The sequence below is a fragment of the Ornithodoros turicata genome, chromosome 2 (genome assembly GCF_037126465.1).
Source record: "Ornithodoros turicata isolate Travis chromosome 2, ASM3712646v1, whole genome shotgun sequence".
In the NCBI taxonomy this organism is placed as follows: Eukaryota; Metazoa; Arthropoda; class Arachnida; order Ixodida; family Argasidae; genus Ornithodoros; species Ornithodoros turicata.
In genome coordinates this window covers 53,312,477-53,338,946 of record NC_088202.1, presented here as the reverse complement: position 1 = coordinate 53,338,946, position 26,470 = coordinate 53,312,477, and the positions used below count along the sequence as shown (strand labels likewise).

Sequence of the window (26,470 nt, the reverse complement as noted above, 5' to 3'; positions counted from 1 at the left end):
ACCGTGCCAGTAGGTGTCTCCTTGCAGATGACTGCAAACGTATTTGTAATACTCTAGAAAGAAGAAGAAGATAAGCACCACAATGACATGAATGTTTGACAATCAAGAGCTATGTGTACTTATATATTTTATGTACAGGATGCCATCGGGCAGAAACACTGTGTATTATATACAATATGACTATGCACAGTAGGCAAACTTACTAAGGTTTTACAATGATGATTACCTCATTTTGCATCAAGAATTGCAATTCATGAGTAACGCAGTCCATAATGCCATAAGGAAACTGTGTAAGCCTCTGTTTAGAAGAACAGAATCTCAGCAGTGTGTGTGTGGGAGTGTAGGGGGGAGCTTACAAGTAATTGATATGTCATATGAAAACTATAGGAGTGACAAAAATCTGTCTCAGCCAGACAAAATGCTTATATCAAATCTGAAGCTACTCTGAATTTTAACGTAACTAACAATGCACATCGTGATGACCATGATGAATTCTAGGAACATATCATCCAAGACCTGAATGTCGACAAATTATGGTACTTACAAAATTTGAAATACAGCGCAGTACACAGTCTTGCCACCATCGCTACAATATATTTAGAGCTTGAAGTTTTGGGGTTTAACCAGATTCTCCCCCGAATTTGCACCCCGAATCAAAGGTTCCTCTTTAAGGTGAAACCAGATTTTTGCCCTCACTGAGACATCTGTAGGAATGCACACTAACTGGTTTTGAAGCAAACGCAGTTACATCACCATTTGTACCAAACCAGTACAGTTAGTTTGGGTAACTGAGCCCTTCCCCCCCGAATTTAGCATACTGGAAGTTTTTTCACCCAAATTTGCATGAATTTAGAGCACATGTTTATTTACCCGATTTTTACTCCCCAAATTTAGAAAAAATATTTCTCTAAAAATTCAGACTCTAAATATATTATGTAACGTAAAAAGGGTAACTTAAGTGTCAGAGTTTGTGCCTGCCTTTAGGCAGTGAGAGACTTAGAAGCAATATTACCGTGACAGTTATCAACAAAGAGGTAATGAACAGCAAAGGTCCCCCCTTCCTGTCCCACACAGAGCCACTGTCAACACTGCCTATTAACGCACTTTACAACAGTGAAAAGAACACTTGAGAGCTTCAACAAATATTCAGAATAATGTTAATCTGAACACGATACATCTTAGTTTGTATTTACATCAATATAAGAATGTACATTGACAATCAGTGTACAATTCACTGCCTTTCTGCAAAGTGCAAATCACAAATTTTCTTCCGTCGTATGAAAGGCTGAATTTTCAGCACAACGATCTTACAATCTAGTCCCCCATGCAATACTGCCTTATTGAATTGGGTCCTGCAGGATTGTACACTTGCAGCTAATTTGCAGAAATAGACTGAAGTAGTACTTACCAGTCAACAGTGTTCTCAAATTTTTGCCAAACATAACCAGTATATCACATAGCAATATATTTCAAGGATAAAAATTCTGCAATTCAGGCCCACGTACAACACATTTTGCGACAGGCTGGTGCAGAAACGAGGGGGTCTTAAGTGTACACATATCAAGGTTTTCTGCATCTTTTTCATCAAGTCCAGCTCAATGCTACGTAGTTCCTTACAGGGATGCAACCTCCATGATAAGTCTATACAGGATTGTTCAAAGTAAAGGAATTCTGAAGTGAGGATAGGTGGACATGTACAGAGAAATACGGGTGTGTCGCAGCGGTATCACAAATCATCAGGGTCCTCAGCTGCGTCCATGGCAGGCACTTCAAGTGTAGTCATTGACATGATGCTGTTGCCGAGCTTTTCCATTTTTTTCTGTTCACACTCCAAGACAAGTCGATTGAGTTCTGACGCACTGTAGCCGACAAGCTGCTTCAGGTCGCAAACAAATTTGTAGACAAAACGCTTGCCATGAACCTGTACGAAAGAAAGAATGCGTGAGCACCAGAACTCTCAAACATAACTAAATGCAGGAGTAATTTCAATCAGTTTGCTGTCCGTATTTCATGTCAAATGTCATGACATAATTTATGAATGCGTCCTAATGTACATGCGCTGCTAAAGCACCGAAGTGATGTTGCAAAAACAGGAGGGTTGTGGCCCTTTGGTATACGCTCTGCAAGTAACCGAGCGTCCCGCGCATATCTCCTCTCCCAGTTACTCCACTCGGGAAGCCCCATTGGCTACGGCGCCGCCCTCCCTCTTCCCTCTCACTGCCTCCTCTCATGCGCAGAGACGCACTTGCACAGCGTATTGGTGGTTGTTTACATCATATACACACTGTACCATATGTAGAGTCTGAAGTTTTCGGGAAATAGCTTTGTTCTAAATTCGGGGAGTAAAAATCGGGTAAATAAACACATGCTCTAAATTCATTTGAATATTCGGGTGAAAAAAAACTTCCAGTATGCTAAATTCGGGGAGAAATTGGGCTCAGTTACCCAAACTAACTGTACTGGTTTGGTACAAATAGTGATGTAACTGCATTTGCTGCCAAACAAGTTAGTGTGCATTCCTACAGACGTCTCAGTGAGGGCAATTTGCCGGGTAAAAATTGGGTTACACCCTAAAGAAGAAGCAACTTCAGCTCGGGGTGCAAATTCGGGGAAGAATCAGGTTAAACCCTAAAGCTTCATGCTCTAATGATATGCCAGAGTAACAAGCAAGAGGAAATTACATATGTAGAAATGTCAGCACATTGTCCGGATCGAAACCAAAAGTACCACACAAAACGAGAGCCAACAGTTTGTGTGTCAAAAGTGCAACTTTCCAACACTCTACCAGGTTTTGCTCTATTGCCCATAGTTACAAGTAACTTTGCTACAAGATATCACTGACTGAGCAATTAACCAGTAACTGTAATTAATAACTGTTTCTCAGAGAGCAACTTTCATGGTGAATACCAGTCAATGACAAGTAGTGAACGAAGATCTGACTGAAATTAGAGAGATAAATTAGAGAGAGAGAGGTTTCTATGGTAACTGAAACTAATTATGGTTACTTTACAATTTTGTGTTCCATGCATATCGTCGCATAAGCATCTGGCTACCAATTCCTCACGCAATTTTTTTAACAACCTTTTTTAGAGCTGTGCGAATATTCGAATATGAAACGAATATGGGTCATTCCATGCCATACGTCCCAGACATTGCGCTTGTCCATCCCCAATTTCTTTCAAATAAATTGTGGTTGATTGTTACCATGCAGCCAATGCTCTCACAGCTTATTTTTGCCACAAAAATTTTTTTTGTGCCTTTGTCATGTAACATACCTGGCGAAAAAAAATTCTGACAAAATTTGTGCAAATTCCAACCAAATCTCTTCTGAGTGAAGACAAAGCACAATACTTTCGTGCCAAGACCTGTTAAAGGTTGATCGACACTATTTATCGAGAGTTTATGCCCCGAGAAAACTGTAAAATTTCGAGAACTATTCGAAATTTTTTATGGAGCTCTGCAATTTTTTCATAGCTATTTAAACTGTTTAGCGATGTCGTGTAGGAGGCATAGAACATGTTAAAACATTTTGAGGCACACAGACTTGGAAGAGTATGCAAAAAAATCATGAATTTTGGAAATATTGCTTTTTACCACATATTCAGCCATCAATTGCACACTGAGGTGGTCCTGATAGAAATATGAGATAAACTGCATTTGATAGTATGCCCCTTGATCATCTAGTTTACAAAGTTTCATCAAAGGACTATTTGTTTTAGCAGCGAAAAAAAAATTTGAACTTGACCACCCCCGAAATCATCCGGCATTGCCCCGCAAGGCGGCTTCACCCCAAAGCGCATCGTCGCCGCAGCCCTCAAACGCACACGGGAGCTGCCCAAACCGATTTGCGTTCTCCAGCAAAAGAAAAAAAAAAAAAGAAGAAAGAAATGAACATAGTAATTAATCTTTCAAGCTTCAGGTTCTCACTAGAACAGCCTACTGCGGTGACACAGTTGAGTAGGAGCACTGGGCCTAGTGATGTACATTTCGGTGACAACGGGCACTGGCGGGCTATTGCATAAGCTTAATCTGTTTGAGCGATGACACACACAATGCTTACTAACACCGACCCTATGGCACCAGGCAATCAAGGGTGTGGGGGGAAATGTTTATTGATGATAAAAAAAGGAAGGGAAAAGTAAGTCATGATGGAGGCTTGCTATTCCCAAAAGCAAAGAGAAACAAACAAGAAGGAAGAAGAAGAAACAGAGACACAGGAAGTTATGGAGAAACACAGAAAAAAAATAGCTCCTTCATCAGTCGGCAACAACGACAACTTCACTCTTTGTGCTACCACCAAAAAACACAATAACAGAAGGGAGGACTTAAAACTGTCCGAGTGACGTCATTGAATATAAGGAGCCAGCTCAGGAGGATGGTGTCGCCTCCTATCAAAGTGAGCTAGGTGTAATAGGTGCAGACCCGTCGTCGTCTAAGTACATCCCTGCTCCAGTGCTCCTTGTGTACTGTGCCACCGCAGAATGCTGTTCTCATGAGAACCTGAAGCTTCAAAAGTTGTTTTGGACATCCAACATGTTTTTGTAGGCAACGCAAATCAGTTTGGGCAGCTCCCATGCACGTTTGGCAGCAGTGGCGGCGGCGATGCATCTTGGTGTGAAGCAGCCTTGCGCGGCAATGCTAGATGACTGCGGGGGTGGTAATGTTGATAAAAATTTTTGCTGCTAAAACCCAAAATTGTTTAGATGAAACTTTGTAAAGTACAAGTTCAAGGAGAATACTATCAAACCCAATTTGTCTCATATTTTTATCAGGACCACCTCAGTGTGCAATTCATGGTTGAATATGTGGTAGAAGTGGTATTTCCAAGATTCATGATTTTTTTCAGCGTACTCTTTCTTTCTGCGTAAGTCTGCATGCTTCAAAATATTGTTAACACGTTCTATGCCTCCTACACAACAGTGCTAAACAGTTTAAGTAGCTATGAAAAAATTGCAGAGATCCGTAAAAAATTCCAAAGGTTCCCGAAATTTTACAGTTTTCTCAGGGCATAAACTCTCGATAACAAGTACCGATCAACCTTCAATGGGTCTTAGCATGAAAGTTGAAAGTATTATGTTTTGTCTTCACTCTGAAGAGGTTTGGTTGGAATTTGCACAAAAGCTATTTTGTTAGAATTTTTTTCCTCCAGGTAGGTTACATGTCAAATCGCGATATTCAAGAGGCGGCCACGGCGCGAATTTTTTTACGGCAAAAGGAAGCCAGTAGAGCATTGGCTGCATCAAGCATTGGAAATATCAACCACAATTTCTTTGAAAGAAATCGGGGATGGGCGGGCGTAATGTCTGGGACGTTTGGCATGGAATTACCCATATCTGATGCTATTCGCAACCTATTTTCATTGTTAGAAATTTTCGAATATTTTTCTAATAGTACTGAAGCGAGGTGTTTGCTATCGCCATTCTGCAAGTGGGCTTCGTGTCATTACATCAAAGAGTTCGGTGAAGCCCACTTCACGTCACCACCATTGTTCTTTTCAGGGTGTCGGAGCGAACCGAAAACCGGAACTGAAAACCGAAAAAAAAAAAAACACGCTATTTGGGTGCGAACCAGAATGGAATCGAAACCGTATACGTTTTTTTCGGTCAGGAGGGAAACCGAAAAATATATTTAATGGTTTTTGGTCAAAGAAAAAACTTCGCCGGTTTGGACTACGGATAGGCGAATGAAACAGACGTTGTGTGCTCTGAAGTCATGTCATGGATACTATACGAGGGTTACGGTTACGGTGAAATGTATGTCGGTATACTATGTATGACCCTTATGCTCCCTTTGTAAGGGTTTATCGTTCGCGCATGCACACAGACTTAGAGGTACATGTGACTCTCTAGCAATGTGCCGTAGTGTTCGTTTTAATTTGATCCCCCAAACTCTCCTAAACTAAAGAGCGACCCAAGGGGGCTGCATAACGGCTTCTTTATTGGTAATGTCGCGCAACGCGTCCCTTGTTTGAGAGCAGCTAAGTTGAATAGTTGTATACGCGAGGGCAAGCCCTTGTGAAGTGGCAACTCTTTTGTGGACAGGACACGAAGAAAATAAAACGGAGCCGTCGAGCGCGTTTGTGAGAGAGGGTGTTCCTCGATTTGCGTCGTACTCGTGCGGTGGTGCTTGCTGGCTAGACAGTAGCAACAGACATTCAGATGGGACGCGATCGCTCCAACCCAGCAAGAAAGTACTTTACGTATGACATCACGACAAACAAGTCCGTTTGTAGCATGTGCATCAAGAAAGGAGAAAGCCCATTTGAACAGACAGTAACCTACAGGAACCAGGAGCTACCAATTTCACAGCTGTAATATTAAATACCATGTATGCGAAATAAACGGGTTTACATTTTGTAACGTTGATTTTTTATTTGTGGGGATGAATATTCCCAGCAGAAGCGGAACCGGTTAAAAACCGGCATGAACCGTTATTTTTTTGCTCCGGAGCAGAACCGGTACCGGATCGTTTATGATGTAACCGGAACGAAAACCGGAACGAAAAACGTTTCGGTTTGACACCCTGGCTGTTTTGGTGTACGGCTCCATTATTCAAGTCGGCTTCACCTCATTACACTAGAGTGTTAAGTGAAGCCCACTTTACACTGTTTACAATACAGTCGCCGTCCGATTTTTCGGACTCGGCAGGGATCGCGCGAAAGTCCGAATAATCGAGCAGTCCGAAAAAACGAATTTCGCTTCAAAATAAACTTTACTAAGCCCTAGTAGGCTGGAAAAATTTGTCGATGCTTTCCCAACGCGCTTCCAGCTCTACCTGATAACATCAGCTTCTATTTCCCGAAGCGACATTTCGTCAACGTACACTGAAGCGTATACGAAGACGGGAGTCAAGTCCTGTAGATCACATAAACAAAATACAGAAACCGACACTGAAGATACGTACGTCAACGTACACTGTGAGAGGCACCGCCGTCATCAAGTCTGCAAGTCGGCTTCACCTAACGCATGCGTGTTTAAGGTGAAGCTCGCTTTCCAGCGCTGTAGCGCGACTCGCGGGCGGACAGCACGTGCTGGGCCGTTGGCCAAAAACGAAGACGCAAAAGCGCTATGACAGACCTCTTCTACTCAGAGGAATGGAAAATTAACAATCATCACTGCCTATTTTTTTGCATCAATATTTTAGTTGGTTGATTTCTTTCGATACGAATTTCAGATGATACCAATATTTTCCGTCACCCCAAGAGAGAAATTCGCGGGTTGGGCAAACAGAGTCCGAAATATCGAGCGACGGAGCTGCACGGCGTCCGAAATTTTGGACGTTCTTATACATCAACTCTATGGGACCCGCGGCCGTTCCGCGAACGAGTCCGAGTAATCGAGCACGTCCGAAAAATCGGTCGGCGACTGTATTCTGTCACTAAAGTCTACAACTTCTGTGAGCTCATGGTTAAGGCCCTCTGTTTTGTGCTGCGGCAAATTCAAAATTCCGCGGCACTGACTTGTAACTTCCGCGATTTTCCGCGGCGAGCAGTCAACACCTGCTTGAAATGGGAGACACTTTCTTTTCTTGGATAATGTGGGAACAAAAAATATGTTATAAAATTACAGATTCAAAGCACTGTTGTGGCTCAGCATTACATACATGATATCTTATGTTCTCATCTGATGCGGTCTGCTGCCTGAAATCATTCTATACCTGCTGAAAGGTCTTTCAGCATCTACAGAGTTCATAGGAATTTAAAAGAAAGGACTTTACAATACATGCCCTGGGGAAGTTACATTTTTAGTACACCCCTTTTCGTTCTTGGGCTGTAGCCATTATTTAAAAGCCTTAACTTCTTGAAGGCAACCTCCCAGATATCAAATCAAAATCCCCCACTGCTACCGCGAAACTGCATACGGGAGGGACGCTGCCCATTCCTCAAGTGAAGTATACACAATAAACTTGGGCTCATGTTATCCTAAGCTAAACTACAATCTGTCTGTTTTGTCCTGCAGCATAAACAATTTCGTAAAGCAGGCTTCAATTTTGTAGGGGCGGCTTCACCTCATGCAGGGAAGCGTCAGGTGAAGCCCACTTTCGGGAGGTGTCGTTCGTATTCGGCGAATAGTCAATTATCCGGAAACCCGAATATTGGGTATTTCGATTCGCGAATCGTATACTTCGAGTGATTGATATTCGATTCGAATTTGAGAACTCTAATATCCACACATCCTTAAAAATAAAGGATTCCGTGAAACTCTGTGCCAAACGAAGGATTCCGCGATTAATTCCGAATTCCGCGAAATTTCGCGGAATCACGGAATCGCGGAAAACGAAGGGCCTTACTCATGGTCAACACTGTACTCTGGGTACTGCACGTTCCAGTAAATGTACTCCTAACTTTCAGGGTTATGTTCAGTAACAGAAGGAAATATATGTGCAGTCTCTAAAAAAAAGTACAGGAGATTCACAATGTAAACATAGAAATGAGGAAGATGCACACAAAGCAGGCTACATGGAACATGTTGACTAACTCTCAATGCAGTTCATCCCACTAACGCAGTTTACCACACACAACACAAAGGAACCCTTCTCTCACAATATGTTATGCTGGTTGAAAAGGCTCTCACGTTTGGAGCAGAACATCATCTTATGAGCACAACACCGCAAAATATTTCACCATGAGGTATTCGAAATTATTCAAATTGGGCCTTTTCTGATTATTCCAATTCGATTCGCCGTCTGAAGAAATTATTCGTATTTGATTCGCAGTGCGAGTGAGATATTCGTAAACTATTTGCAATGAAAATTTTGCTATTCGCACAGCTCTGCTTTTGTTTGTTTGTGGCTGCCACAGGTGTGGGTATGGTCTGCCTGCTGTCTTCTTTCCTGGTACATAACAGTTTCTATGTAACATTTTCCCGTGGACACTGCCACATTGAAAGCACAGCGGCGTCTAGCCTGGGTGCATGTTCAAAACTGTTTACCACCTAAGCCAGACAGAAGGAAAGCACACATGTCATGTGCTTCGTCCCTGGTATCGGTTTCCTCCTTTCCGACTTGGGCGGTAAACAGAGGCTGGAAAAGCGCTGGGTGTTAGGTTGGCTGGAAAACGGTGTATAGTGCTGAAAACCCTGGGCAATTGCTCCGCCAGTGTGTCTACAGGGTCATTCCACGCCAAACGTCCCGGAGGCGTCGCTCGACCCCCTCAGATTTTCATGAAAAAAATTGTGTGAACTCTTTATTATGTATATAACATCGGCCAGAAATTCTAAAGTACAATTATTAACCCTCTCGAGTTTATAGTCCTCTCAAGTTCCGCTAAATGCCGCAAACCTTATTTTACGTATGATTTTTTTCAGAAGCTTCCACGACACTCAGACGCGTTCTGTAAACTGTGAACTCCGTGCAAAGAACATGTTCTTACAACCTAGGCATACAAATTCAGATTGCTTATAATTACGACAGTTTTTCTGAGACGCGAATATGGCGAAAAAATGTGATAGTACTTTGGAGTGCTGAGCGTCTGTTTGAAGACTGATCGCCACGAAAAAAAATTACATGGTAGCCAATACATGTGCCAAGCTAAGTACGAAAAATTAATGTCGCAGCTATAAGGGTTTCAGAGTAAAAAAATAAAGAAAACGTCAATTTTGCCAGAAATGCCTATATTCAACCCAAAAATTCGCGCTGTGGAGGTCGAGATAGAAAATTTCCGACAGTGCAGACGGTTAGTACAACACTTCTTCTCAAACATATCGAAAAATCTTGAGGGTTATATTTTTTAAACGCAAGAAATTAATTTTTACATTGCACAGAGTGCTCATGGCGCCCGTGCTGTGACCCTTCCGTTCGCTCAAGACAAGGAACACAGTCACACTGTGTTCTTCCATTTATATTGCACTTGAGAGCTCAAAAAGGGTGATCAATCACAACGTTATAAAGTTACTACAAACTTGCTAGACATGCGGCAACACAGTACATACAAATTTGTCTTAGGAAAAGCCTGTATGTCCAAAGCGGACACTTGAGTTTGACGAAGTTGTGGAATCCCCTTGCACCGGGGATAGTTATGGCCTTTTCATATGTGTCAAAGAGCCTATCCAAAACCTTGTACCGCACACCAGTATGTTACATCTGGCTTTTCCAAAAACACGAAAAATATACATATGCTTGAGGCAACACGCTGTGCTTCCCGCGCGTTAGGCACTCGCAAAAGCTGACACATGCTGCTGGTCGAAGACGACGGCGAATAGGGTGAACGAAAATATTCCAAGAGGGGTATTAGAACATCGTGAACTGGACAGTGGGTTTTATGAGCCCGATCTGGTGATACCATCGTTGGCGGTTGTAAACTGGCGGAGTTTTCCTCCTTATCTCCAGCGCTGCGCGCACAGCTGTGTCTGGAGTTTCGTGCGAGAGTCTTTCACACCTTACAATGGATGACAGCTTGCCTGATCCAAGTAGACGGATAACAACTCTGCCAGGAGAACCAAGGTACGTGCGTATAATTATGCAGTTGTGAACAATGTCTAACTGAAACAGAAAAAGAAAAATTACCGTAATCCTCCCTTGAGACCTCAGTGCCTCGCACACACTATAGCTTTTAGGGCATTTTCTCTTGCAGGGAAATGTGTTATGACTCATAAGGCATATATATTTTGTTTGGCACCGATAACATTGTAGCGCCTGGACGTCAGACAGGGTGCGTAACGCTGAATCTGTGCAATGATTAGCATTTTCATTTAGGCCTATTACTCGTATAGAAGAGCTCACGACGACCGTACGCTGAATGGCGCTCGAATCCAGCCTCAAACTGTGCGTTTTTATGTTCACAGTACTGCTGGTGAGAAAGGAGCATTGCCACCTTGCTCCTTTGGACCACTGGGCTGTCACCAGAGGACAGCAACGAGGGAGATATCACTACGGTGCTTCGGGGAGTTGACTAAGGAACAACGGAAGTTGATATGCCTCCGTACAAGGCGCACACTCGATACAATTGCGGATATATGTGCTCACCACCTCAACATGTATTTGAGAAAATACATGTCAAGTGTCGCTCCCAAAAGCTGCATCAATCCCTTGCATCTACACACAACTACACGACGAGGTACGAAGACCGTGACCATCGCATTGTGCGAGAGATTTCCACATTTGTCACTTGTGCCTGGCAATCGCATCTGCCCTTCATGTTACATGCATATTCTTAAGACCAACCCTGAGACAGCAGTCGCTGAGCAAGAGCCTGCCAAGGACTCCGCGTCAGAACGTGCCCACTCGTCGTCTTCATCCTCAGCATCGCCCCCACTCGCATCGGATCCCCTGCCAGAGGAAAGTACTCTGGACTCTCTTAATGTTTCTCTCGGAGCCGTCGGTGAAACCCCTGTCAGGAAGGACCGTAGTTACAAAAGACGTCAGCCATACGTGTAGAAAAAGTTGAAGAAAATTCAAAACCGATTCAAACACATGATATCCAAAAATTTGAATGTGAAGCCACGACAAGAACTCGATGTTCTTTCACGGGAATACTTGGGGTTCTTTCGCGCGAATTTTTGGGGTGAATATAGGCATTTCTGGCAAAATTGACTTTTCTTTATTTTTTTACTCTGAAACCCTTATAGCTGCGACGTTAATTTTCCGTACTTAGCTTGGCACATGTATTGGCTACCACGTAATTTTTTTTCGTGACGATCAGGCTAAAAACAGACGCTCAGCAGTCCAAAGTACTATCACATTTTTTCGCCATATTCGCGTCTCAGAAAAACTGTCGTAATTATAAGCAATCTGAATTTGTATGCCTAGGTTGTATAAACATGTTCTTTGCACGGAGTTCACAGTTTACAGAACGAGTCTGAGTGTCATGGAAGCTTCAGAAAAAAATCATACGTAAAATAAGGTTTGCGGCATTTAGCGGAACTTGAGAGGGCTATAAAACTCGAGAGGGTTAATAATTGCTCTATAGAATTTCTGGCCGATGTTGTATACATAATAAAGAGCTCACACAATTTTTTTCATAAAAATTTGAGGAGATCGAGCGACGCCTCCGGGACGTTTGGCGTGGAATGACCCTGCAATAAGGAAGGCTGCCATATTATAGTACAAAATGATGTAAGTAAAAGTGACAACATGCAGGGTACGTATTTTCCCTCTTAAGAACAGGGACCTTACCTTTGCTATCATGTCTCCATCATAATAGTAGCGGAGCGCACGGCTGAGCTTCTCATAGTTCATTGTGGGTTTGTTCTTGCGTAGTCCCCACAATTGAGCAACCATCTCTGGGTTGTTGAGCTTGAACTCCCCTTCGTCTCCCACCCACTGAATATATTCGCGGCTGTCCTTCTCGGTGAGCATCTCGAGAAGGAATTGCCACAGTTGAATCTGTCCATTGTTGCCTGCAATACCACATATAATGTCATCGTTCTGCGTGTCTAAATCATACAGCTAAGATTGCCATAAAAGAATGATATGTGCAATCCTCAATACAAAAACAATACAGCCCCTGCTATATGTGGCAGTTTTGAAAATGGCAGCAACAGTGCCAGATTTACAAAGGTGATGGCCAATCTGCATGGCCTGTACTGTGCAAGGTGGTTAGTATATGGATGGAGGAGGGCTGGGTTTTTACAGAATTTTAGCTTCAGTAAGACCTAACTGTATTACCGTATATTATATGTTGATGAACACAACAAATTGCAATATGCAGTACACACCCGATTCATTTATTAACTCACCATGGTCCAAAAATACTAGTTCGCATACTTTTACTGGCGCCAAATTTCAAACAATGGCAGTTCCCCACTGTATATGGTTATCTTCTGCTGTAACGCTGAGATAATTGTCACAGTACGAGAACAGTTTGTTAATGTGCTATTGTCTCCGTTTTTGTTTTGCCATAGCACAAATATTGTGCTGCATAAAAATTCTGACTGGACATGAGGGATTTGTACGTAACTTTAAAAAACATTGTGTGTAAAAAGGGGATGAAGGTCATGCCCCTGTCTTCCCCCATTAAATCTGGCACTAGGCAGCGATCATTCCACATACAAATCAGAACTGGTTCTACCTGTCCGGTTTCCTGGTGACCCTTCGTACGCAACCCTGGGCGAGAGTTTAGGCACTCGGATCCTTCCTTTGGATGTAGGCGTCTTTGGTACTGCGATGAGCTGGGGTACTTGCTGGATGTACATGGGCTGTTGTATCACGGCTGCAAAACACCCACTGCATGACCACTATTTTACCACTGCATTTTACCACTATGCATGCAGTACGTGGCTGAGTTACACCAGTTATAATAGCCACCTGATCAGTGGGATCAGTAGCGTAGCTGGAAAAATATTTCGGGAGGGGTGCTACGGGAACCTTCTGTGGGGGAGGGGATCTCACCATTGTTTTCCCTCTCCCAAGTGCACTACCAAAGGTCCCCCCCAAGCCCCCTCTCTCACTGCGTGGGATGTTCGAAAATCCACTTCCACTTATAAGCACATTCAACTATGACCAAAGCCATAGTTACGTCAGAGCGTTCCATAGTACATGCCTTGGAACATCGCAAAGCAAAACCATGGGACCCAACTCAAGTTCATAATTTGCTATTATGCAGCATAGAAGACACAAAGTCTGTGGTGTGGTGTATTCCATCCCATCGAGCTGCGGCAAAGTCTCTGTCGGGCAGTCAGGCCGTTGCCTGAATGTTCGATTGACGGAGCACGCTTAGAGCCTGAAGTTTTAGGGTTTTACCCGATTCTTCCCCAAATTTGCACCCCGAATTGAAGGTTGCCTATTTAGGGTGAAACCCGATTTTTACCCGGTTAACTGCCCTCACTGGGACATCTGTAGGAAGGCACTAACTTAATTGTTTGGCAGCAAATGTAGTTACATCACCGTTTGTACCAAACCACTACAGTTAGTTTGAGTAGCTGAGCCCGATTTCTCCCCGAATTTAGCATACTGGAAGTTCTTCCACCCGAATTCGCATGAATTTAGTGCACACGTTTATTTACCCGATTTTTAGCTCCCCGAATTTCGAAAAAAATATTTCCCGAAAACTTCAGGCTCTAAGCACGCTTTAACCCTTGGTAGGACTCCACCTGGTCATCTTGCAGTCCATTGTAGCCAGTGCTCATGCACACCTAGTTTTGAGCATACTTCTGTATTATCAAGGCATAGAGGCTCTTTCCATCTACTTGGTAAAGGGAAAATGCATTAGTTCCCCATCCGATTTCTTACCAACCTTGAAAGGGAATACTTGCACACAGATCAGCCTATGATCAACCTTTGTTTGTCACAACATGTTCATATGTTTGACGATATTTTGTACTTTTACTTCTGGGCCCTTGGGGGAATTCTGTTGATGTAATCTTGCACGTGTGACCCCTTGAATTGTTGCTTGATAAGTAGGTTTTTGCGATGGTTATGATCACATGTTTTTCTGTACAAATACTCTCTCCAATAAATTTTTTTGCTTAGTTGAGAGCATGCAGGTCTACGTCTCGTTTATATTCCTAACCGACTTTGTCTGTGTCTTCTATGCTACATATTAGCAAATTAAGAACTTTTGCCAACTACTCCACTTTGTCCCTCTAGACAAAAAATTCAAGGACAACATAGACTAACCCACTATCTTGCATTTTCTGAGCAACTCGAGGTGTGTCCAAAACAGGTCACCAGGATCAAAGGGGACCCTGCGCACAAACTCTGCATGTGTCAGTTCGCACAGCTGCTTTCCGGTGAAGTTCCAGTCTGTCGATGTGAGATTTTGAAGAGAAAACTGTTTCTGTGCCCACTGCAGCCAACGCATAACGTGCTCCTGCTTCCATAGTGTTGGATCTGGATAAAAAATGCAGTGGTGTGTATGAATGAGAGTCCCAGTATCATGCAGAATAAGCGAACATATTGTTAGGTAGAAAAGCGAGACAGGTGTAGCCAATGGAGGTAAGGTTCTTTATAAGCAGCCGGAAAGGATGGAGGCCGAGACCAGAATGAATTGGGCGCGTTCTCGCGCGATGATCAGAGCGATGGGGATGATTGGGATCGGTGATCTTCCTCCTCACAATATGACTCAATACAAGGCCAGTTGCGTAGCTCCCAAAATATTTGAGAGGAATCTTTGTCTTGTCAAACAACTTTTCAGAAAGATATTCCCAGGCCGATAGGGTTACCATGGGCACAGTTTCGCAAAGCAAACAGCCATGCAACTGACCATGTCTTGAGCAATGTTGGCCCAAGCGATGTGTAGAAATGTTCGGCAAAGTGTATTGAACCAGTCTGCATCACTGGACAAGAACCACAAAGCTTCGCAGTTGAATGATTTACTATGCTGTCAAAGAAAATGCAGGACGAAACAAAATACCAACTTAAATGAAACAGTTCAGAGGGCTACAAAACACCTATCAGGAAAAGATATGCGTGTTATTCATGCAATAAGCCTTTTGAGAACAGTGAGGGACAATATGTGGTAACAACAATGAAGCATGTGTACCAGCTTGGAAACAAGGCTAAAATGTCACATCATGTCTGTGTTTACAATTGAATCATGGCAGTTGAAGAAAGTTGCAGTCTTGTATGCAACTGGGCATTGTGAGGCTTGTGTTGTGTTTGTCCTTCTATGTTTAATTGCCTCACCCACTACAACATTACAATGTCTGTGTTTGCATTTTGTACACTGTAGATTTCTATGGAAAGTTTAGCGTTTTCCCACTGTGATTCCTAGATTCCACAGTCTCCACCATAGGAATTTTTGTGTGGTGATTAGTACGTAAGATACTAATAAAAACAAGATAATACATATGAGACTAGCAGTAAGCAGATATTTCTCTCAGAAGAAAATAGAAACTGTGAGGTACTGTTGTTTTTTTGACACTTCATTCCACATGCTGTGCAAACAAAAACAAAACACCAGGCTCAACTTTTCAACACTCACTATATTATAAAACTGAGAGAAGGCTAACTAGTTCAATTACTCAGTTACTAAAGGTTTTACCAAAGTGGATTAACATTTTAACTGAGATTAACGTAATGGTCCCTTAACTTGAATTTAACGCTTAAATATGCTTCACAAAAGGAAGCTATGGACACTGAAACATTCATCACGTACCAACTAATCTTTGTAAAGAAAGAATTGAGTGTTCACTTCAAGTTTTAGTAACCCGTAATCTCGGTTCAAAGTTAACCAGTGTTGGTGAAACCGGGCCTCAAAGACACAACATTTGAACTGACTTCGCACTAAAACAAAGCAAACATTACCTGATGGTATCTTATGCTTTTCCATCTCCTGCTTGAACTCCCCCGAGATGATCCATCGACTGATGTTTTCAGGCTCCTCTTGTTCTGGAAGGACCACTTTTCTCACAACTGGGGGCTCCCCGATGAGATCGGTGTCTGTATGTTACAGCATCATCATCATCACATACAGTATCACATGCATTCTTGAGGCACCAATGTTAAGAAAAAATTTAACTCTCTAATTAACCACATGCGTTTCTTAGCATGCTAAGATGTGGACTTCTAGCTTGCTTGCACGGCATTCGCGTGTCGCATTTGCAGTCTCAAGCAATTACACCTTCTTTTACAGGTATGCACGTGACATGCTGCACAGATTTTCCCGATATAAAAGGAACACGCTCGTATCAACTGCATCTGATCAACCTTTTGAGCATCTTCTCGCGTGTTGTGGAGGTTTGCTGACCATCGACTATAGGCAATGGAGTCGACTGTGCACAAGCCCTACCATAAAAAAGAAAAAAGTAGGGGGCTCTTTCCATTGAAGAGCTCCACAAGGTTTTGCATGCAGAATTTCATTTAATGTCTTTTAATCCTTAATGCAATTTTATTAATTAAATTAGATAAAGTAATTAAACCAATTTTAATTGCTAGTAAAATAATTCACCTAATTAATTTTCTTACACGTCGTTTATTTCATAAGTGTCCACCAAGAGCCAGGGCCCTTTTGGTGGTACACAGTACTGTCATCATTCATACAGAAGGCACAAATAGTAAAAAAAGCACTGTTACAGACCAGATAAATAACGCCGTGTTTATCACTTTAATGTAATTCCTGAACCCTACACCTAATGCCAAAACGTTACATTTTCTTAAGTGCCAGTGACATAAATGATTGGAAACACAAATTCAATACGAAAATAAAACACACACAAAAAACATACGTAATCCTAATGTACTTGTCAAAATAATTTCAATATGTCAACTATTAACAGACATGAGCAATACGGAATAGCGAGGGAATGTTGTCCATTATTCTAACCTTGCTGGATAGTCGTGGTGGTGGGCGGCACAGTCAGGATCTCTTCAGCAGGCTTCAAAACATCCACGATGTTGATCTTTTTCAAACCTGTTGTACAAATAAAATCGCTTTGCTTTAGACACCACTGAGGCTCTGTAGCAGCACATACTGGTGACTATTGGTGCCATAAACTTAGCTCACCATCTTTGTTGCTGATTTCCACGTTTACTTGCACCAGACCTTCTCCTTGAACACACTGGTCCACCAGATTCTTATCTGAATGTAACTGTAAATACAGTGGACCCTCATTAGTATGACCCCCATTAATCTGACATGCTCGCTTTATGACCGTTTTTCTTGGGAACTGTTTTTGCCGCCATGTAAATCCACCTCGTTAGTATGACAATTCGCTTATCTGCCAATGACCGAGGTTTGTGTCACTAGTACAATCAAACACATGGTATTATCCTCTCGTTATTATGACCGAAGCACTTGACCCTCAGACTAGCCTCAAGGAGAGGGTACATGTAGACTACCTCAGCAGAGGGTGACGTGCGTTAAAGTAGGCCGACAAGATTTGGGATGACTCCTGATGTCCTTGACCTCGGGATTACGCATAGTGCTTTTTGAACTGCCAAAGCGCTCAAGTGACCACAGGACCAGGTCACACAGTGCCGCTGACGCACGCAGTGTTTTCCAGGAGTAACCTATTGGGCCTGCCCAGAGGTCAGCCGACAACGCTACAGATTAGGTGCTTGATGGTGAGCTGAGTGGGCCTCCACACGTCACTGAGAAGGAAGCAAGCGAAGCACTAAAAGTTGCACCGTTATTCTTTGAGCAATGGAAGGAGATTTATCACGAGAGCGGAACTGATGGTGAGACTGACCATTTAGAAAACTTCATTATTGATAACTGCTCCCAGAAGACATTGGCAACAGACTTTTTCAGAAGATAGATCATGATAACTACGTAAGCTTCTGTTCTGCGTAGCGGTCTGTCAGGAGTGTGCATTTCTCGTTAGTATGAAAATTCACTTTAGGACCAAAATCCATGGTAACACCGGTCAAAAGCAAAATTGTGATATTCACAGATCCTGCTGCTCCCTGTGCCGGTCTGACGCAAGAAGCTAGGGTCGTAGCGACGGCTGCTTTCTCTCTGAGTTTTTGTTTTTTTCATTTGACTGCCCAGTAACAGTATACAGCAAAACAAAAGTACTGTACATGATGGCTCCTGATAGGATGCTTGAGGGTGCCACACTATGTAACTATCAGTTCCCCGCTCCTTTAAAGCTGCACTCTAATAGTAACATTACCGTACATTTCTTCAGACTTATCCACTTAAAGCATCAAAGCCCCCGTGGACATTAATAACGGTAGGGGAGTAATCGACGTATACTTCAAATGATGTCGCTCCATATTTCATAAACTGTTGTCCAGCACTGTACTTGTGTTATGCTGTCCTTCCATTTATGTGTTTTATAGAGGGTGTGCATAGCAAACATCTATCTCACTAAAGGTCAGCTATTCCTGCGCAAGAGCGCACATTATTTGTTGCACAATCCTCTGTGAACAAAGACGAAAACTTTATCGAGGGGGCATTCACTGCTCCTTTAAACTCTGCAATATTTTAGACTGCGTAAAGCTCTTACCTCTTGTGTATCTTGGAGAAAGAACGCATAGTCGTGCAACGTGATCCCGAGCCGCTGCTCGAGCAGCGATCGTAATGTTGTCAAAGGCTCTGTGATGTCCATGTGCTGAGCAATCACCCCTACCTGAGACCTGAAATGATATCCTTTCTCACTTTGGGGGAAGCAAACCAAGAAAGCAACAATAAATTGCGCTGCTTGCTAACCACCAAGACAACACTTCCATCGTTACTCCTTTCTTGTGCAGACCTTGGCAAAACTCACTTATGAGCTTGCTCAATGCGGCAAATGAGTTGAGCATTAGTGAGCAAACGGAGAGCTGAGCAAAGAGTTCAGCCTTCACTTACAATGGCAGGAGAACATGGGCAAAGGGCAGTTTCATAGTGAAAGCGCCTGCAGCTGCTACAAGGCTGGAACGTGGCATGCCTGACAAAATTCACACACATGGGCATACTCGTTCATGCTCAATGTGATGAATGAGTTGAGCATGAGTGAGCAAACAGTGAACTGAGCAAGAAGTGAGTGAGCAAACAAGGAGCTGAGCTGGAGATGGGTGAGCATCAGTGAGCAGGATTCACGAGTGCTGCCTTCTTGTCTTGTGGGCAATTAATCTGCTCCTTGTAATTGGTGAATCTGTCAGAATGATGCACTTCTGAGGCTGGAAACTATGAGAGCGGGTAACCAACCTCGAACCCTCCTCACTATCAACTCTGTAATCACAATAGAGCGAGGGGAAATGCGTCATACCCTTCAACGAGCTGAGTTAGAAGAGTGCTTCCATCTGACTCCTGGAGGATGATGTTGGATTGAGATGTGGCATCATCAGAAGACACAATGGCTTCTACTGCCTCGAGCATTGCCGCTCCGTCTATCACGACCTCTTGGCAATCCTGAGGTTTACGTCCTTGGGCTTGAATCTCGTCCCCACTGGGCGGTTCTTCCATGCTTGCCGCAGACCGCTTCATGCTTCACAAATAATCTGGTGCTAGACCTATGTAAGGGAAGACAGTTGTTACAAATTTCTTTATTGATTATATGGCACAACTAAAATGCTAAGCTTCTGAACGATTAGACAATGGTCCAGCATAGTTGTTGTTGTTATGCTATGTTGGGGGCTCGATACATTCACTTCACGTGTAGTTCATGATGGATACACCTGGGTTAACGATGAAAGATGAAAGTCACTGAAAAGGTTAGCCAGCTGTAGGACTCGAACCCACATCTTCTGGATTACCGGTCCAGGGCTCTACCAATTGAGCTAAGCTAACACGCCTTCTCAGCGACTTCCAGGGTGCGTCATCTGAAGGGACAAACCAGTCACTCTCTCTCACTCGTCCTCCTTTCACTCTTACATTTTTGCACACGCATACACACATTCATACGACAGGGATCGACGCAAGCGGCAAATGTTGAACATGAGAGAACTGATGTTCTGAGGCTGGAACAACATAGAAGGGACAATCACAAACAAGGCCTCAAGTTGCCTAAGAAATTAACGATGAAAGTCACTGAAAAGGTTAGCCAGCTGTAGGACTCAAACCCACATCTTCATCTTTCATCGTTAATTTCTTAGGCAACTTGAGGCCTTGTTTGTGATTGTCCCTTCTATGTTGTTCCAGCCTCAGAACATCAGTTCTCTCATGTTCAACACCTGGGTTGTTCTCCACGTAGATAACTGATCTGGACAGTGTGCTATCGTTAATGCTTGTACTCTCAGCACATAGTCATGTATTAACGAATAAGTGAATACATTGTGTAAAAACATTGTCATTTATTTCATGGCACACTAGAGTTTATGCTTCACCCTTTCAGAATGGAGAAGCACCCCTAGGTTTTCAAGCCAACTGCATGTTTCCTCACTCTGGCTGTCTCATCACAGACACGTTTCCCAAACATTGAGGGCTCACGCCATACTTCACCACGTTGCTCTTCTCAGTAGTCCTCAACAAAAAAAAAATATATAAAAAACAACAGCATGAACTACTCGTAACCTTGAACGAATTAACGCGCCGGGCACAATGCTCGAACAATGGAACTTTATCGTATATTAAAAGTTGCATGTTTATGCTTTCAACAAATGTCTCATGCTCTTCACGGGATCGTGAGGTACTGAATGAACCCAAGAAGAGGGCGGGCCGCATGTCACCCTTTCATTCCAAAGGCACGCAAGCCTTCTGCACCTCGCAACCATTTTGACTGTTTGCTACCACACTGATTGCCACAGACTGGACAACAGGACAACTGGATTTGGAATGTGGGGTCACTTGAGGTGACATGTTTACAATAACATGAAACCAAACCCCACGTTGAGCAAAAATATCACTCAAAGAGGAAAAGGAACAAAGGGCAAGATGGCTATTTCCGGATGTGACGCGCAATCACCTCCCAAACCGGACGTGGCAAGAACCCTAATCCACGAGGCACGAAGAAACCTACGAGACGCTAATGGTTTAGATATTTAGCCGGACACTCAGGTGTTCTAGAACACTTACCTCCATCTGGACGACGTAACACATTCAAATATCAGCTCAACGGCTACCCTTTTTTTGCGTAATGCGCCGCAAACAGGAAATTGCAGACCAAAGGAAATGCTGCTTGCATCACGTGACCGGATCTAGAAGTCTCGCAGTTTCTCGTACGTCTACATGAGTTCTGCGAGAGCGAAATAAAGTAAAAAGGCAAAGAAAAAGAGAGAGTACTCTGCGGTGAACCTGTAAGTCAAAGTGAACCGCATTTTTTCCTCTCAATTTCGTATTCCCTCGAGCAGTTCTGCACGCAGAAGTGTATGCAACATGATGTTCCTTCCATGCACGACGATTAGTTCGTCAACCTTCTGTTCGTGTTTGTACAGAAATGAGAGTGGGATGAACGTCCTGTGGTGTAGTTTTTCACAGAAACAAGCCGGTTACTTGCACCATTTTTTTTTACTGCTAGAAGGCAACGCACACGAGCGCTATACAATAGCAGACACTAATCTGATAAACAACTTCCCCAATTTTCAAGGTCGAACGAATGACCTAGCTACAAATTAACATTTTACCATGTGAAGCAAGCTCCCAGGAATTTGAATTGCATGGAACGTGTTCGGTGAAATCGCTACCTTTTTTTTCATATCCTATGAGCAACACACATGATAATGTGGCTGCATTCACTATCTCACTTTCCAGTTAGAATGGCTCTCAACGGCTCAAGCATGTCCCTTGCACGACGCTGCCTTGTGCAGTGCAAGAGGAACTATGGTATCACAGCTGTACTTGCTCAGAAAACCCCGACGGACCCAATTCAGAAACTGTTCGTAGACAAGTTGCGGGAATACACGCAGAAGAGCAAGTAAGTGGACAACTTTGCCTCATCTTAAAGGTAGCTCACACTGCACAAAAATATTAGTGTGGGGATGGTATGGGTTATCATCCTCTACGACACACCACCAGCCGCATCTTAGAAAGTGAGAGATGTTGAAATCATGTTTTAGTTTCTTCAATCTTCTTGCATATGGCATCCTCAAGCATCAGCATTATTGTCTCCCAAAAAGTCAACCTCCTCTTTGTCATAACAGCTTAATGCCCTGGATGTCTGTAGTTTATATGTTGTGTTAACGGGTGGCAGTATGTCCATCAGCCAGCCATCCGCTGTCTGGGCTGTGACATTTTCGAGCTGTTCATCTGAACTGTGTACATTGATGAATCAATTCAGGCAAACACTAATTCTTGGAGCTCAATGTTTTAATGTGGTGAATTCGACATTTGAAATCTTATGTGCCGTACTACATTGCACCTTTGTTGCAAAGTAGAAGTTCAACAGCAGCATACCTACTTTATTTATGACTGTAGGGGAAACTATGGCTTTCCTTGATGCGCCTTACATTGCCAGGCAAATAGACTTCATAGCAAAGACATCCACAGAAAGATCGGTAACTGGTGAGAGTGGTTAAAGCAAGGCATCATACTGGACAGTCCGAACCTAAAAGTACAACTTAGAAAAAATGAAGAACATTTAATTAGACTTTTGCATATGAAGCTACACTTTGTCGGGTCAAAGCAAGGCAGTGGCTGGACACCATTTGCAGCCACATTTTTATGCTACTGTACTTTTTAACAGGTCATCTGGAGACCTATTTGTAGACCCTAACCCTGCCATAAAGAAGGAATACGATGACGAGATAAAGAGGGCAGAAACCCAGTACGGTGGAGGAAAGGGTGTGGACATGTCCAAGTTCCCAGAATTTAAATTTGTTGGTAAGTTGTCCCACACAAATCCTGTAATGATACCAGGAATATCATTGTAAACTAAAGTGGTAATGTAATGAAAAGTAAATGAGATAGACTAAGGATATCTTAATCTGAGCATGTTTTGTTCCCTACTTGCACAGATTGTGTTTCGTTAATAGCGTTGTCTCTCTGTAAATATGTTCTCTATAGGAAAAGGAATTGCATATTTGGATATTGTGAGCTTCGTTCTTTTATGGGGCATGATAATCAGAAAATGTTCGGGTGGCTGTGAAGCAACCCTCTAAAGAAAAAGTCAACTCGCAGTCCTGGTTCTTTTGTTTTTTTCTGCTTTAAGTATACTTCATCGCCTTCAAGGTCATCAAGTGCAAACATCCAGCGACAGAAGTTGCAGACAGCGTGGTGGCCCCCTGTCCGAGCCCACTTTTTTCGTAGGTGACACTGCTGTCAGGGGTCAACTGAACATTGAGCTTGAGATTTCAGACAAGTGTGTTAGAAGCAGTACATATGGTTGGTTGCATTTGCACTTTTGGAGCAGGTGCGATGAAGTACATTTAGGAGAGAGGGAAAGAACCAGGATTGTGACTTGAATTTCACTTTAATGCCTCATAGATTTCAACACATGCAACAAAATCCTTGATAATACAATCATGTGTACTAGTAAGAGCAACTCTTCGGCAGAATTGTGATATTCATCTTCCACTGCCATGCATTTTACTTGTATTTATCCTAGGAGTAACACGTGTCTTACACTAAACATCCATCACATTGCACCATGAAAATTGCTCTGTGTAAACGTAATTTGAGGTTTCTGAGTACCTTATCTCGCAGCAATAAAATGTGCTTAACAATCTGCAAAGCAAATTCTTGCAGCAGAGGTTTCAAGTCTTATGGAAATGAAACCAGTGTACAGCTTGTCCAGGTTGGAGGCAGCAGTAGATAAAAACCAGCAGCACTAAGATTTTGCTTGATAAGGGACTGCCACGTTGTTAAGGGGGTCGGGACGCTTTCATAGATGTGGTTCATTGCATCATGGACACATTGTACGACACCCCATAATACTGAGGAAAAAAGAATTATTCTTCTATGTGTCATACTTAGCGAGATGCAAGCCCTCGAACACGCTCCTGAGCAATTCGCAGACGTCACAGGGCTCAGAGTTGTATCCATTCCCATTGGCAGCTGTAAGCACGTGACTTCTCGTGCGCTGCTTCACCGGCAGCGGTGAGGGCTGCGATGTCACAGCTAGAGATGCAAAATTTCCGGAAATTTTGAATCGCTTGAAAAAAAAAAAAACGTTTTCTTCCATTTTTTTTTTTCCGAAAAATGGGAAAGAATGGAAACAAACATGGTTACTGCTGAGTCTAAGCATTGCCGGCCAAACCACAGCATACAATGCGGTAGAAGTTTTAGTAGAGAAGCAGAGCATCCCATGAGACTGCTGTCCACTCAGTGACAGGTAATTAGAATAACCCATCCACTCCGAGCAGAACTTCGTCATTATGCGAACGCGATGGCAATCGCTTGGAGCGGCCAGACAGAGCTCTAAGTTGGTGGTTGTTGGCGGATTAGAGGCACCTAAGGCACTGTTGGCGGGTTGGAACGCATCAAAGGCACGAAAATTTACATTTTTGAATTTTGTCGGTTGGAGATTTTGGGCTATTTTTCCGGAGACGAGGGAAAAAAAACTGTGCTTCGGTTTCAGCATTAGCTGTGCTCATTTTCTCTGCCTTCCATTACCCTCTTCTGTGTGAAACTTTCAATGTAGGTTCACATCGGTGCAAAGAACAGTCTTTTACCTTTATCTGGGATGACCTGTCGCAACCCTAACACTCAATTGTCATTATGAAAGCTGATCTACCCAAGCATCAGCACAGCAATGCATGGGAAGCAATACAAAGCTGTTAGTAAAAAGCAAGGTAGTATAAGTGGTATTCCTGTGAAGGAAAGGGACTGACCCTGTTTATATATTGAACAGTCAGTATGGTCATCCTTACTTTAAGTGAGGGTACAGGGCAGCTTAGGAAAGCTTGATAACTAGTGTGTTAGAGGATGTGCCTATCTACTTCTTTAGGCATGCTATAACAAGAGTTTGAGCAGACAGCTGTAGCATGTGTGCCACCTGTATTGTATTTGTTTTCTGTAGATCCTGAGCTAGACCCTATCAGCACTGAGAAGAAATAGTGGAGAGCAGCAGACAGCTACCCTGTACAGTCCTTGAGTGAATAAAATTGGCATACTTAGCTTTATTCAGCTGAGACTCGTCTTACTCTTTGGGTAAAAAATATGAACACTATTTACAGGGTAAAATTACACGATAAAATCTCAGTTGCTCTTCATGATCCAGGAAACACTTTCTTCTAAGAGTGGTAGGCGAAAGTGCCTGTAAAGAAATATCGGTTGAGAGAGATTCTGGTGTGTGACTTTTTCTCTGCCCAAGGGCAATAAGCTTTCAAATGTGTGATGCCCTGTGAAATTTAGTACTGTAAGATCTTGATTTCATGATTTACAGACAGTCTTTTCTTATTTTTGCCATAAATGATGCTGCACATTTATGATCCCTGTGATACTTTCAAACTTCACAAAAATGTGATTACTGTGGTGGTTCTGATTGACTACTATGAATTCTAAGAGAGATTGTTTATATCTTTCGCGAGGCTTCTGACAGGTCTTTCACAATGACCACAGTACAGTATAATTAGAGCCTAAAGTTTTAGGGTTTTACCCGATTCTTCCTCGAATTGAAGGTTGCCGCTTTAGGGTGAAACCCTATTTTTACCCGGCAAATTGCCCTCACTGGGATCTCTGTAGGAATGCACAAACTTACTTATTTGGCAGCAAATGCAGTTCCATCACTGTTTGTACCAAACCACTACATTTAGTTTGAGTAACTGAGCCCGATTTCTCCTCGAATTTAGCATACTGGAAGTTTTTTCACCCGAATTTGCATGAATTTAGTGCACATATTTATTTACCTGATTTTTACCCCCCGAATTTAGAAAAAAATATTTCCCGAAAGCTTCAGGCTCTAAGTATAATGCAAAAGGGAGACTGAAAATGTTACATTGGCAGGTCAAATGTTGAACCGCAACTACTACTTACTTCGCAATATTGAGAAAAGTTTGTAGCTTCCTCTCAAGGCCTTGAGTTTCCAAAAGTGTGTCAAAGTTGCCTGCACATTCACAGTACTTCATCATGTTGGATCGTTTGACCTGAAATGCATATTTTTAAAACATAGCCCGTTGGAAAAGAGTCTTCTTACTTACCATGTGGCATTTTGAACACTGCACATCCTGCAGAATGTGCGCCATGGATATTTGTTGAAGACTGGATATCAGGAGCGACTCGATGTCCTCTCTTTTATATGGGTTTTTGCATGAAGGGCAGAACCACAGTGGTCTGCAACAATGAGGAACAGAC

General features: G+C 42.8%; 3 protein-coding genes across 5 annotated transcripts in view; 1 reads left to right on the top strand and 2 right to left on the bottom strand.

Annotated features, from left to right (window-relative positions):
- Positions 1 to 110: 110 nt before the first annotated feature.
- Positions 111 to 21,450, bottom strand: LOC135385401 (GA-binding protein alpha chain-like). 2 transcript variants are annotated; one of them, XM_064614693.1, is made up of 10 exons: positions 21,317 to 21,450; positions 19,572 to 19,815; positions 18,828 to 18,957; positions 17,381 to 17,465; positions 17,201 to 17,287; positions 16,183 to 16,317; positions 14,554 to 14,766; positions 13,007 to 13,147; positions 12,112 to 12,335; positions 111 to 1,921 (listed from the first exon to the last, which is right to left on the bottom strand). In XM_064614693.1, exons 2-10 carry the CDS (start codon positions 19,787 to 19,789, stop codon positions 1,727 to 1,729), a joined length of 1,428 nt encoding a protein of 475 aa, XP_064470763.1. In that variant the 5' UTR covers positions 19,790 to 19,815; positions 21,317 to 21,450; the 3' UTR covers positions 111 to 1,726. The 2 variants fall into 2 exon arrangements, with proteins under 2 accessions (XP_064470763.1, XP_064470764.1); XM_064614694.1 differs by lacking the exon at positions 21,317 to 21,450 and adding an exon at positions 20,685 to 21,194.
- Positions 21,430 to 25,299, top strand: LOC135385404 (ATP synthase-coupling factor 6, mitochondrial-like). Of its 2 annotated transcripts, none has more exons than XM_064614701.1 (4): positions 21,430 to 21,537; positions 21,992 to 22,154; positions 22,923 to 23,059; positions 25,197 to 25,299. In XM_064614701.1, the coding sequence occupies exons 2-4, from the start codon at positions 21,997 to 21,999 to the stop codon at positions 25,232 to 25,234; spliced, it is 333 nt and encodes a 110-aa protein (XP_064470771.1). In that variant the 5' UTR covers positions 21,430 to 21,537; positions 21,992 to 21,996; the 3' UTR covers positions 25,235 to 25,299. The 2 variants fall into 2 exon arrangements, with proteins under 2 accessions (XP_064470771.1, XP_064470772.1); XM_064614702.1 differs by lacking the exon at positions 21,430 to 21,537 and adding an exon at positions 21,557 to 21,607.
- The window catches only part of LOC135385400 (DNA polymerase epsilon catalytic subunit A-like), a 64,935-nt gene continuing 63,732 nt past the window's right edge, over positions 25,268 to 26,470 (bottom strand). Inside the window, exons 49-51 of the mRNA XM_064614692.1 lie at positions 26,317 to 26,449; positions 26,153 to 26,262; positions 25,268 to 25,433 (exon numbers count right to left, since the gene is read on the bottom strand). Of these exons, the coding sequence (XP_064470762.1) occupies positions 25,376 to 25,433; positions 26,153 to 26,262; positions 26,317 to 26,449 (301 nt within the window). The 3' untranslated portion in view covers positions 25,268 to 25,375. The remainder of the gene's footprint in view (positions 25,434 to 26,152; positions 26,263 to 26,316; positions 26,450 to 26,470) is intronic.

Coding starts and splice junctions, on each gene's coding strand:
- LOC135385401 (XM_064614693.1), bottom strand. CDS start 19,789: ATGAAGCGGTCTGCGGCAAGCATGGAAGAACCGCCCAGTGGGGACGAG. Junction 17,288..17,380: donor GGAAATCAGCAACAAAGATG/GTGAGCTAAGTT, acceptor TTTGTACAACAG/GTTTGAAAAAGATCAACATC. Junction 13,148..14,553: donor CAGAAAATGCAAGATAGTGG/GTTAGTCTATGT, acceptor GGTGTTTTGCAG/CCGTGATACAACAGCCCATG.
- LOC135385404 (XM_064614701.1), top strand. CDS start 21,997: ATGGCTCTCAACGGCTCAAGCATGTCCCTTGCACGACGCTGCCTTGTG. Junction 22,155..22,922: donor GAATACACGCAGAAGAGCAA/GTAAGTGGACAA, acceptor ACTTTTTAACAG/GTCATCTGGAGACCTATTTG. Junction 23,060..25,196: donor CCCAGAATTTAAATTTGTTG/GTAAGTTGTCCC, acceptor TGTTTTCTGTAG/ATCCTGAGCTAGACCCTATC.